Genomic DNA, 13,609 nt, shown 5'->3' with positions numbered 1-13,609 from the left:
TTTCCATTGGCTGGGTTAGTATTGTAGCGTAGCGTGGAAACTGAAGGAAGGAGACGCACACAGCATGCAGGAACTCGAATCCACAGATCACTGGGACGATTATTCCCAGCCCCTGTCAGCCTGTGACACGCCAAAGAGAACATGCTTTCTCTCACGTTCACACAGCAGCTTCCTGACACGGCTGGCGACTCTGTCTGTGATGGTGTGGGATTTGAGGTCCCCGCCAACCGGAGCGTCAATCAATCCCGGCTGAGGCAAGACACACACACAGACACAAACACAAACACAAAGACACAGACACACAGACACAGAGACGAAGACACAAGGACACTGACACACACATAGAGACACACACAGACACAGAGACGTACACACACACACACACACAGACAGACACAGGGACAGAGACAGACACAGAGACACGGAGACACACAGATTTAAATTGTATACATTTGTTTATAATAAATGTTTTAAACTGTAAATAAATAACACAGAACCCAAGGATGTTTACATACACAATACAGTAATTTAAAACAACATTAAAACTGAACGCTTGTGGGTCAAATAGCAGGCCATGGTTACTGTAACGGTGCATCATCTGCCATGTTTGTTTGGGGCGGGCCATGGTTTTGCTTCACTCTCTGCAACGGTGCATTGTCTGCCATGTTTGTTTGGGGCAGGTGAAGCTGAGATGTAGAAAGGGCATTCCTTCCTCTCTCCGTGCGAAAGCGTGGCAGCTGCTGTCGAACAGCAAGGAGCTGATGGATGAAAATCCTGGAAAATTCGAGGTAAGGGTGGGAAATATTATTTTATGTATGTTATTTTTATTTGCTATTTATTTATTTGGCAGACGCCTTTATCCCAGGCGACTCACACAGGTGTTACAGGGCAGCGCAGGGTTACAATGCAAGCTTCATATTGAAACACAGTGTAGCTTATAGTTAGTGCAAATAATAACACTGCTAGAATACAATATGAACTAGGATGCCGTGTATAATAATAACACTGCTAGAATCCAATATGAACTAGGATGCCGTGTATAATAATAACACTGCTAGAATACAATATGAACTAGGATGCCGTGTATAATAATAACACTGCTAGAATACAATATGAACTAGGATGCCGTGTATAATAATAACACTGCTAGAATCCAATATGAACTAGGATGCCGTGTATAATAATAACACTGCTAGAATCCAATATGAACTAGGATGCCGTGTATAATAATAACACTGCTAGAATCCAATATGAACTAGGATGCCGTGTATAATAATAACACTGCTAGAATCCAATATGAACTAGGATGCAATATGTGTATAATAATAACACTGCTAGAATACAATATGAACTAGGATGCTGTGTGTAATAATAACACTGCTAGAATCCAATATGAACTAGGATGCCGTGTATAATAATAACACTGCTAGAATACAATATGAACTAGGATGCCGTGTATAATAATAACACTGCTAGAATACAATATGAACTAGGATGCCGTGTATAATAATAACACTGCTAGAATACAATATGAACTAGGATGCAATGTGTATAATAATAACACTGCTAGAATACAATATGAACTAGGATGCCGTGTATAATAATAACACTGCTAGAATCCAATATGAACTAGGATGCCGTGTAGAATAATAACACTGCTAGAATACAATATGAACTAGGATGCCGTGTATAATAATAACACTGCTAGAATCCAATATGAACTAGGATGCCGTGTATAATAATAACACTGCTAGAATCCAATATGAACTAGGATGCCGTGTATAATAATAACACTGCTAGAATACAATATGAACTAGGATGCCGTGTATAATAATAACACTGCTAGAATCCAATATAAACTAGGATGCTGTGTATAATAATAACACTGCTAGAATCCAACATGAACTAGGATGCCGTGTATAATAATAACACTGCTAGAATCCAATATAAACTAGGATGCAGCAAGTCAGGATCTCAGGGAGTTATCTCTACAGCAATATCCTTTTTGTAGCGACCAGAACTGAACACAGTATTCAAGATGAGGTCTTACTAATGCATTGTACAGTTTTAACATTACTTCCCTGGATTTCAATTCAACACTTTTCACAATGTATCCCAGCGTCTTGTTGGCCTTTTTTTTTTATAGCTTCCCCGCGTTGTCTCGATGAAGACATTTCTGAGTCGAGATAAACGCCTAGATCTTTTTCATAGATTTAATTTCTTAATTTTTTCAGGAGCTGGAGCGAGACCCTGGGGACCCAAAATGGCTGGATATAATCGAGAAGGACCTACATCGGCAGTTTCCCTTCCACGAGATGTTTGCAGCGAGAGGAGGTCATGGGTACAAAGCGCCATCCATTCCTGTCTATTATTTATTCGTTTTTTTCACGGTGAAAAATATGTTTCTTCGTTCGCGTAATGTCAAATCTTTCGCTTATCTTCTAGTCAGAAGTAAACCTAGATTATAATTTTACTCTCTAACTCTCTTAACCGCTGGATCAGTGATTTTTTTTTTTTAATTAATTATTTATTGCATTCCCGTTCTAAAACAACATGCACACGACTTTATGATAATTTCTAAGCATATTCGCAAATATATAACTTTAACTTTCATAGATGGAAAAGTCTTAACCCGCAGTGCAACAGTGAATTCAATGCCTAACGTTTCCACTAGAAGTCTTTTTCAGTGTCTTCAGTGTAAATTCAATGGCAAACGTTTCCACTAGAAGTCTTTCTCAGTGTCTTCAGTGTCAATTCAATGGCAAACGTTTCCACTAGAAGTCTCTCTCAGTGTCTTCAGTGTCAATTCAGTGGCAAACATTTTTTGTGTGTCTTCAAATGCTGGACTGATTCATATTCACTGAAACAGACTCCCAAGCTGAACGTTTGTTTCTCGGGATTGCATTGCAGCCAGAGTTTGTAGCGTTTTGAATGTTGATTTGATCCACTTTTTTTGATCACTTCCCTAAAACTAAACGCCTACACAGGCACACGCACACAGAGACAGACACACACACACACACACAGAGACAGAGGCACACACACACAGAGACAGAGACAGAGGCACACACACACACACACACACACACACACACACACACACACACACAGAGACAGAGACACACACACAGAGACAGAGGCACACACACACACAGAGACAGACACACACACAGAGAGACAGAGACACACACACACAGAGACAGAGACACACACACACAGAGACAGAGGCACACACACACACAGAGACAGAGGCACACACACAGAGACAGACACAAACACACAGAGACAGAGACAAACACACAGAGACAGAGGCACAAACACACACAGACAGAGGCACAAACACACAGAGACAGACACAAACACACAGAGACAGAGGCACAAACACACACACAGACAGACACAAACACACAGAGACAGAGGCACAGACACAGACAGACACACACACACACAGAGACAGAGACACACACACACACAGAGACAGAGACACAAACACACAGAGACAGACACAAACACACAGAGACAGAGGCACACACACACAGAGACAGACACAAACACACAGAGACAGAGACACAAACACACACAGACAGACACAAACACACAGAGACAGAGACACAAACACACAGAGACAGAGGCACACACACACATGCACACACTGACACACGCACACAGAGAGACAGACACAAACACACAGAGACATAAACACACTGACACACATAGATAAATACAGACTCATACACACACACACTGAGACACACACAGATAAATACAGACTCACACACACACTGAGACACACACAGATAAATACAGACTCACACTGAGACGCACACAGATAAATACAGACTCTCACACTGAGACACACACAGATAAATACAGACTTTCACACTGAGACACACACAAATAAATACAGACTTTCACACACACACACACACACACTCGCACACACACACACACACACACACACACACACCCCACTTCCTCCCCGAAATCAAGAGTGACCACAGCTGTCTGGACAGTCACGTTGGACCCCCCCCCAAATAAGGAGCTGGCAAGACTGACTCAGCAGGAGCCAGTGGCACGTTCCTGCACAGCAAACACAAATAGAAATGTATTTAAAAAAAGACTCTCTTTGTCACACTGAGAGAGTCGTACGTTGTTCCCACGCACAATATCTTGACTTCTTTCTGTTTTTAATAAATTAATAAAGCCATTTTTTTACGCTGTTTTGAGATCACAGTGACTCTGCAGCAGCAGAAGCAGTTGATGATGATGCAGAGTTCAACCCTCCTAGTCTCTGCAAGTCACTTTGGATAAAAGCCTCTGATAAATGACTCAATAATAAAATTGTGCCTCTTTTTCACGGGCACTTATCCATCAATATCCGCTTAGTAATCAGGGCTATAGAAACGGCAAGCGCTTGTGTGTGAACACGTTAGACTGCTTTGTGCTTTTAATCAGGTGTTCTTAAACAAAGTGTGTGTGTTTCCTGCAGCCAACAGGACTTGTATCGCATCCTCAAAGCCTACACTGTGTACAGACCTGAGGAAGGGTATTGCCAAGCACAGGCTCCAGTCGCTGCTGTGTTACTAATGCATATGCCTGCAGAGGTGAGTGAGAGAGCTGGGAATCTGGGGATTGAGAGAGCTGGGGGAATCTGGGGAGTGAGAGAGCTGGGGGAATCTGGGGAGTGAGAGAGCTGGGAGTCGGGAGAGAGCTGGGGGAATCTGGGCAGTGAGAGAGCTGGGAGTCGGGAGAGAGCTGGGGGAATCTGGGCAGTGAGAGAGCTGGGAGTCGGGAGAGAGCTGGGGGAATCTGGGCAGTGAGAGAGCTGGGAGTCGGGAGAGAGCTGGGGGAATCTGGGCAGTGAGAGAGCTGGGAGTCGGGAGAGAGCTGGGGGAATCTGGGCAGTGAGAGAGCTGGGAGTCGGGAGAGAGCTGGGGGAATCTGGGCAGTGAGAGAGCTGGGAGTCGGGAGAGAGCTGGGGGAATCTGGGCAGTGAGAGAGCTGGGAGTCGGGAGAGAGCTGGGGGAATCTCTGGGAGTCGGGAGAGAGCTGGGGGAGTCTGGGCAGTGAGAGAGCTGGGGGAAGGTTGGGAATCTGGGGGATAATACAGTCGGGAGAGAGCTGGGGGAATCTGGGCAGTGAGAGAGCTGGGTGCCGGGAGCAGGTCTGTGGGGAATCTCAGTGAGAGAGCTGGGAGTCGGGAGAGAGCTGGGGGAATCTGGGCAGTGAGAGAGCTGGGAGTCAGAGAGCTGGGGGAATAGTGAGAGCTGGGGGAATCTGGGCAGTGAGAGAGCTCCCCCTGAGAGAGCTGGGGGAATCTGGTCCAGTGAGAGAGCTGGGAGTCGGGAGAGAGCTGGGGGAATCTCCCTCAGCTTCATAGAGGGCAGTGAAAGCTGAGAGAGCTGGGAGTTGAGAGGTTGGGAATCTGGGGGATAATACAAACGATACGATATTTTTGTGTTTATCTGTTCCACACAGCAAGCTTTCTGGTGCCTGGTGCAGGTCTGTGAGAAATATCTTCCAGGATATTACAGCGCTGGATTGGTAAGTCAGTCTGTCTGACTAATAGAAATGTTCTTTCATATATACAATATTGTGTATGGTCTCTGATTTGTGTTTGTATAGTCCCCCTCTATACAGAATGATCTCCCTCAGCTTCACAGAGTCCAGTGAAAGCTGCTGAATAATGTTCCCTTGTTAACATATTGAATTGCACCCCCTCTATATAGAATGAACTCCCTCAGCTTCATAGAGTCCAGTGAAAGCTGCTGAATAATGTTCCCTTGTTAACATATTGAATTGCACCCCCTCTATATAGAATGAACTCCCTCAGCTTCATAGAGTCCAGTGAAAGCTGCTGAATAATGTTCCCTTGTTAACATATTGAATTGCACCCCCTCTATATAGAATGAACTCCCTCAGCTTCATAGAGTCCAGTGAAAGCTGCTGAATAATGTTCCCTTGTTAACATATTGAATTGCACCCCCTCTATATAGAATGAACTCCCTCAGCTTCATAGAGTCCAGTGAAAGCTGCTGAATAATGTTCCCTTGTTAACATATTGAATTGCACCCCCTCTATATAGAATGAACTCCCTCAGCTTCATAGAGTCCAGTGAAAGCTGCTGAATAATGTTCCCTTGTTAACATATTGAATTGCACCCCCTCTATATAGAATGAACTCCCTCAGCTTCATAGAGTCCAGTGAAAGCTGCTGAATAATGTTCCCTTGTTAACATATTGAATTGCACCCCCTCTATATAGAATGAACTCCCTCAGCTTCATAGAGTCCAGTGAAAGCTGCTGAATAATGTTCCCTTGTTAACATATTGAATTGCACCCCCTCTATATAGAATGAACTCCCTCAGCTTCATAGAGTCCAGTGAAAGCTGCTGAATAATGTTCCCTTGTTAACATATTGAATTGCACCCCCTCTATATAGAATGAACTCCCTCAGCTTCATAGAGTCCAGTGAAAGCTGCTGAATAATGTTCCCTTGTTAACATATTGAATTGCACCCCCTCTATATAGAATGAACTCCCTCAGCTTCATAGAGTCCAGTGAAAGCTGCTGAATAATGTTCCCTTGTTAACATATTGAATTGCACCCCCTCTATATAGAATGAACTCCCTCAGCTTCATAGAGTCCAGTGAAAGCTGCTGAATAATGTTCCCTTGTTAACATATTGAATTACACCCCCTCTATATAGAATGAACTCCCTCAGCTTCATAGAGTCCAGTGAAAGCTGCTGAATAATGTTCCCTTGTTAACATATTGAATTACACCCCCTCTATATAGAATGAACTCCCTCAGCTTCATAGAGTCCAGTGAAAGCTGCTGAATAATGTTCCCTTGTTAACATATTGAATTACACTGTGCTGCTGTTATGGCTTCCGGTAGACTTTTTTTTTTTAATGATGTCATTTTGTAGTTTCTTTGATTTTAGATGATGTTAAATAAAATCTCAATTATGTTTATAAATATATATATATATATAAGGAAACTGACGCCATTGGCTCTGACACAGAGTCGGCACCCAGTTCAAGCCAATGGGCTCTCCGGAGCCAAGATGGCTGACTCTGGGTGCAGTTTCATACAGCCCGCTCCACACAAACCGTAAATGAATTTCCGCCTTCACGCTGTTTGTGTTTGTTTGTTCGGTCCTGCGTCCAGGAAGCGATCCAGCTGGACGGCGAGATTTTCTTCTCCCTGCTCAAGAAGGTCTCTCCCATGGCTTACCGGCACCTGCACAAGTTCAAGATCGACCCCATTCTCTATATGACAGAGTGGTTCATGTGTGTGTTCTCCAGGACCCTGCCCTGGGCCTGCGTGCTCAGAGTCTGGGACATGTTCTTCTGCGAGGGTGAGAGGCGCTCTGTCTGTCTGTCTGTCTGTCTGTCTGTCTCTCTCTCTGCCCTGGGCCTGCGTGCTCAGAGTCTGGGACATGTTCTTCTGCGAGGGTGAGAGGCGCTCTGTCTGTCTGTCTGTCTGTCTCTCTCTCTCTCTCTCTGCCCTGGGCCTGCGTGCTCAGAGTCTGGGACATGTTCTTCTGCGAGGGTGAGAGGCGCTCTGTCTGTCTCTCTCTCTCTCTCTCTCTCTCTCTCTCTCTCTCTCTCTCTCTCTCTCCTCTGGCCTGGACCTGCGTGCTCAGACCCTGTCAGAGACGCTCCCACTCTCCGCGAGACACAGAGACAGACAGACACAGAGAGAGAGAGACGGGACCCGGACACACGAGTCTCAGACCCTGTACAAGAAGACGCTCCCACTCTCCGCCTCTGTCTGTCTGTGTCTCTCTCTCTCTGCCCTGGGCCTGTGTGCTCAGAGTCTGGGACATGTTCTTCTGCGAGGGTGAGAGGCGCTCTGTCTGTCTCTATCTATCTCTGTCTTTCTGTCTATCTGTCCATCTGTCTGTCTACTGTGTATCTATCTAGCTCGCTGTCTGTCTGTCTCTCTCTCTCTCTCTGAGTCTGGGACATGTTTTTCTGTGAGGATGAGAAGCTCTCTATCTCTCTCTTGTCCACCTCTCTGTGTATCCTTCTCTGTCTCTTTCCCCCATCTCTTCCTAACTCTCATCTGTCTTTTGTCAATGTGTCCCTTTCTCCCTCCCTCCACTCTCAGGGGTAAAGATTATCTTCCGCGTGGGGCTGGTGCTGCTGCGTCAGATCCTGGGGTCTGTGGACAAGCTGAGAGACTGTCAGGGCATGTACGAGACCATGGAGAAGCTGAGGAGCATCCCGCCAGAATACATGAGGGAGGAGACACTGGTGCACGAGGTGAGAGAGGGAGGAGGAGACGAGACACTGGTGCACGAGGTGAGAGAGGGAGAGGAGGAGACGAGACACTGGTGCACGAGGTGAGAGAGGGAGAGGGAGAGGAGACACTGGTATACGAGGTGAGAGGGGAGGGACAGGTTATGAAATCAAATCTGTTCCAATATATGTATTTTTTTAGCTTATATTATACAAGCAGAGTGCACCCCCCACACACACTTTTAAAAAGGGGAATATTGAAAACAAATTTTTGCCTGTGATTTTAATTGACTTGCCTCTCTTTCTCCCTTGCCCCCCTCCCCATCTCCTCTCCCCTCTCTCCTTTGCGTTCCCTTTCTCACCTCTTTTTCTCCCTTCTCTCTCCTCTTCCCTTCTCCCCCCCTCTCCCTTTTTTTCTCCCTTCTCCTCTTCCCTCTCTCCTTTCTCTTTTCCTCCGTTCTCTTCTCCCCGTACCTCTCCTCTCCCTCCCAGGTCATCTCTCTCCCCGTCACAGAGTCCCTGATTGAGCGCGAGAACGCCATCCAGCTGAAGAAGTGGCGCCAGTCGCGAGGGGAGCTTCAGCACAAGCACAGCCGCAGACTCCACGGGACCCGCGCCATCCAGGAGGAGCGGCAGCGAGGGGTGGGGACCGGGGGTGGAGGCGGGCTCCTGAGGGCCAGCGCCAGCCTGCTGAGCCTGCCTGGGCTGCGCCGCTCCAAGGAAGACCGTCCAAAGCAGCCACCTCTGTTGCTGCAGAGAGGAATGGTCTCCCCTTCTCACTCCGTCAGCAGCCTGGTGGTTTCGTCCTCCACTTCCTCTGCCACCAAGCTTCTCCCCGCGCCCCCCCAGGCTTCTGAAAAGCCACCCCCTAGCCCCCAGGTGGTCTCCGAAGGGCTGAGACCCTCCCTGCCCTCTCCGACAGCTAACAACTCCCCACTGGCCACCGGCAGCCCCACTCCTGCCCTCCCTTCTGCCAAGAAAGCCAAGGAGGAACGCAAGAGAGAGAAAGAGAAGGAGAAGCAGCAGAAAGAGAGGGAGAAGCAGCAGAAAGAAAGGGAGAAAGAGAAGGAGAAGCAGCAGAAAGAGAGGGAGAGGCTGGATAAGGAGAGGGAGAAGAGGCAGGCGAAGGAGAGGGCCAGGGAGGAGGCCAAAGAGAAGAGGAAGCAAGGGAAGAGAAAGGAGGGGAAGGAAGAAGTCTCAAGTCCTCCTCCTCCTCCTCTCCTCCCCCTACCGAAGGGCGGGGAGAAGATAGAGAATGGAGCCCAAGCCCAAGCGGGAGGCTCCAAGGATGGTCCAGAGAAAGGACCCCAAGCCGCCACAGCTGATCCTCCTTCCGAAGGATCCCCGGCTGCGAGCAGCGCGGGCGCGTTGGAGGACACCTATGTCTGAGGCAGGGATTGGGTGAGAGCGAGAGAGACTGAGAAAGAGAAGGAGAGAGAGAGAGAGAGAGAGAGGAGGGCGCGGCTGACTCGAAACGTGAAACTGGCGCCATTTTGGCTCCCAGCGTGGACTGTTGCTTGTATGGATTCAATGGTGTGGTAGAGCCGCAATGGGTGACAGCGGGATCCAGTTTCATCGCTTGCTCTGCCCTGTATTAACCTCGAGGTTGTGAAAGTGTCACCATTTTGGCTCCCGTGGGACTGTGGGTTGCGTGGCAGACAGTGGTGAAATCAAATAGAGCCAAAACTCTCTCTCTGTCTCTCTCTCCACCGCCGACCTTTTGCCAGTTGCTTGGCAATGGCCAATCACCGTTAGCAACACCTAACTTAACTATTTTTATTTTGATTTTTTTTTTTGAGACCAACTAACCTGTTGTTTTTGATTTTCTTTTTTTTTTGTACATAGCGTATCATTCCACAGAAGGACCCCTTAGGGCGTGGGGTTTTTTTTTAGATGCCCTGCTAGAACGCCCCAACAGAAATGTGTAGTATTTAGCATAGTACTGTAGAAAGTCGAAAAAGAAAAGATAGTTTTAGGACACCCCTGCCGTATTGAAACAAACGAAAAAAGCACAACGTTTGAAATGACAAAGCGACTTATTTTTTTTTTAATTTTTTTCTTTCTGTTTCTTCAAGAGTAGCGCAAACGAAACAGAATTGTTAAAAAAAAAAAAGTCACACATCTTTGAAATATATATATAAATATAAATTCACTTGTGTGAAATTAAAAAAAAAAAAAAAAAAAAAAAAAAGACATTTTTAATTTTTATAAGGAGTCAACTGGTTTCAACTGAAGAGAACTGGAAATCCAAACTGGGAGCGACTGGGAGCAAACTGGAAAAGGGAAATGACGACACCTGATGCGTTCCCCAACCTTTTAAAGGGCTTGGAAAAAATAACAAATTTTTATTTTTGCGTGCGTTCCTTATAGCTTTTTTGGTGTTGTTACCTTTGGAAAAAATTTAGGGGGGGGGTGGGGGTTTTTTTTCTAGTGACTTTCACTGAAAATAAACCCTGTTTTCTGACCACAGAAGGTACTTAAAAGTGAACTCGTTTTTGCTCCCCCGCTCCCTCTTTCTTTACTTCGTCTTTTTTGAAAACCCTTTGAAAACCCTTTCAAAAAAAAAACCCCACCCCACCCCCCCAACCAACAAAAAAGAGTACGTTAAAAAATTAACAGAAAAGGGGGGGGGGTCTTTCCCCGCTGAAACTCTCGACTTTGAGAGCGATTCAGTTGCCTTTGAGAATTATTTATTCCACAACAAGATGTTGATTTCTCTAAAAAAAAAAAAAAAAAACCTGTCCTTCCCTCACCTTTACAACGAGTCCCACTCAAAGGCAGTTAACCCCCCCCCGGTGTGGGGGGCGAAGGGGTGAGAGGAATAAGTGTTTCCGATCGAATTTGACTGCCGTTGAGCAAGGACAGGTGGTTTTAGAATTGCGAGCTTCAGCGTTGTCCCTTTAACTCAACTTTTAAATTCAAGGCTAACTTCTGTGTTCGTGAACATGCTTCTAAATCATAAGTGTTTTGGGGGGGGGGGGGGGGGGGGGGGGGAAAGTTGAAAGCTTCTTAAAAGCGAGAAACCAGTTATTTCTTTCTTGCAGCAGTGTTATTACTGGACACCCCCTTTGTTAAAAAGTCTTGTTTTTTTGCCACCTGGAATACTAATAAATAAAGCTAGTAAGAGGTGAGAGAATGGATTAGCTTTATTAACAGGATCACTGGCCCCTCCCTTTACAGGAGCGCTGACCATCTTTAAAACCCATTCTCTCACCTCTTATTAGCTTTATTAACATGATCACTGACCCCTCCCTTTAAAGGAGCGCTGACCATCTTTAAAATCCATTCTCTCACCTCTTATTAGCTTTATTAACATGATCACTGGCCCCCCCCTTTAAAGGAGCGCTGACCATCTTTAAAATCCATTCTCTCACCTCTTATTAGCTTTATTAACATGATCACTGGCCCCCCCCTTTAAAGGAGGGCTGACCATCTTTAAAAATCTGTTCTCTTGTGCACGATTGCTTTCATGGTGTGATATTGGTTATCACCACTTTATAGCTTGAGAGAAGTGTTCTGATTTTAAAAATAAATAGATTACCAGAAAAAGAGAACAAAAAACAAGTTGAACCTTTTGAGATGTTTAAAATAATAATAATAATAATAATAATAATAATAATAATAATAATAATAATAATAAATATTCCTAAAAAATTTTTCGCTTTTTTTTTTAGCGCTTTTTTCAGACGTCTGAGACTCAAATCTTAGCAGTTTAGAATCAACACCTCGAGCCTCGGTCTTTAAAGTTTAAAATTCTTAAAAATTCTTTCAAATTCTTCAGACCAGCTACGTTTTCCTACTGTTTCTTTACCCCCTTTTGTTTTATATCGCATTCTGGTGTAGAACCAATTCTAAGATTGTCCGGACGGATCTCGCCGCAGAAACCGGGGGCTGGCGATCGGGCGAGGGGGGCTGGCGTCGATCGGGGCTGATTTTCACCCTTCAGAGCGAATTAAGAAGCAGCTGCTCGGGTTTGCGTGGGTCGCTGTTCTCCGCAGAGTCTGAAGAAAAAGCAGCGATCGTCACAAACCCGAGCAGCTGCTTCTTAATTCACTCTGAAGGGCGAAATCAGCCCCGATCAACACCAGCCTCCCTCGCCTGATCGTCAGCCCCTGGTCCGCGCTCTGTCCCATTAATCCCATTACCCAGCGCTGTGAGTGGCAGTGTTTTTATAGTGTCCGTGCATGGCTAATATGTTGTTGCTTTTTGCTTATTATTAAGACACTAAACTAACTGCCTTTTTCAACACTGAAAAACAGCGAATTGCCTGAATCGCAGTGGGATTACTCGTGAATCCCCGTCACTGTAACGTTTGAACCACAATTTTACGGGGGAATAGTAATCTTAGATCTGTAGCGGTGACAACGTGCCCCCCCCCCCCCCCCTTACTGACGACGCAGAGGAGAAGGAGGGAGGTTACCCGTTTATTGCGGGCCCAAGTCGATCAGAAAAAGTCCTGTCTTTTTCAGAAGCGGTCCACTGCAGTCTGTTGTGGCTGGTTAAAACTACGCCCTGAGAATGAAGACACTTGGAATAAGATGTTAAACAGGCAAATGTATTGATTCTCTTCCTTCCTTGGATCGTTTTGCCTCTTCTGGCCTTCCTTGTCGTTCACTTCATTAATATTATTATTATTATTATTATTATTATTTTGTAAAGAGAAATTCTAACAACGCAGCCATTGCTTTGTTAATTACAAATGATTTTTTTTTTTTTTGTGTGTGTGTGTTTTGTTAGCAAATCTGGCAGCAAACAATGTATTATTATATTTGTCCAAGGAGCCATACCGCTGTTACAAAGCGATCAAGGCACTAGAGCCCCAAACTAGAGCTGCTCTGCTCGACTCAGTTTAGTTTCAATAACGCTGATGAAGGCACTAGAGCCCCAAACTAGAGCTGCTCTGCTCGACTCAGTTTAGTTTCAGTAACGCTGATGAAGGCACTAGAGCCCCAAACTAGAGCTGCTCTGCTGGACTCAGTTTAGTTTCAATAACGCTGATGAAGGCACTAGAGCCCCAAACTAGAGCTGCTCTGCTTGACTCAGTTTAGTTACAATAACGCTGATGAAGGCACTAGAGCCCCAAAGTAGAGCTGCTCTGCTTGACTCAGTTTGAACTCTATGAATCTGCTTTTGTAGTTCCAGATGACTGATCCAAACCAAGGTCAGCTATTTCACAAAAAAAAATATATATATATGTATTTTTTTCTTTGCGTTATTTTTTTTTTTAAATGTTCATTTCTTCTGTGTGTAAAAGTTTACAGTCAGTTTTGTGTTCAGAAGTGCATTCCGAAATGTGGCAAATTTAAACTTGTGTCTTTTGTTATTAATAATAATAATAATAATATAATATAATATGATCAG

General features: G+C 45.2%; 1 protein-coding gene across 1 annotated transcript in view; it reads left to right on the top strand.

Annotated features, from left to right (window-relative positions):
* LOC121306814 (TBC1 domain family member 10A-like) overlaps window positions 1–9,637 on the top strand; it is a 16,471-nt gene extending 6,834 nt beyond the window's left edge. The window contains exons 3-9 of the mRNA XM_041238741.1: window positions 681–788; window positions 2,235–2,341; window positions 4,490–4,604; window positions 5,479–5,544; window positions 7,173–7,362; window positions 8,118–8,272; window positions 8,741–9,637. Of these exons, the coding sequence (XP_041094675.1) occupies window positions 681–788; window positions 2,235–2,341; window positions 4,490–4,604; window positions 5,479–5,544; window positions 7,173–7,362; window positions 8,118–8,272; window positions 8,741–9,637 (1,638 nt within the window). The remainder of the gene's footprint in view (window positions 1–680; window positions 789–2,234; window positions 2,342–4,489; window positions 4,605–5,478; window positions 5,545–7,172; window positions 7,363–8,117; window positions 8,273–8,740) is intronic.
* The last annotated feature ends 3,972 nt before the right edge of the window (window positions 9,638–13,609 follow it).

Source organism: Polyodon spathula, chromosome 50 (assembly GCF_017654505.1).
Source record: "Polyodon spathula isolate WHYD16114869_AA chromosome 50, ASM1765450v1, whole genome shotgun sequence".
Classification (NCBI taxonomy): Eukaryota; Metazoa; Chordata; class Actinopteri; order Acipenseriformes; family Polyodontidae; genus Polyodon; species Polyodon spathula.
The sequence above is the reverse complement of the archived record's forward strand: the minus strand, read 5'-3'. Positions and strand labels throughout refer to the sequence as shown.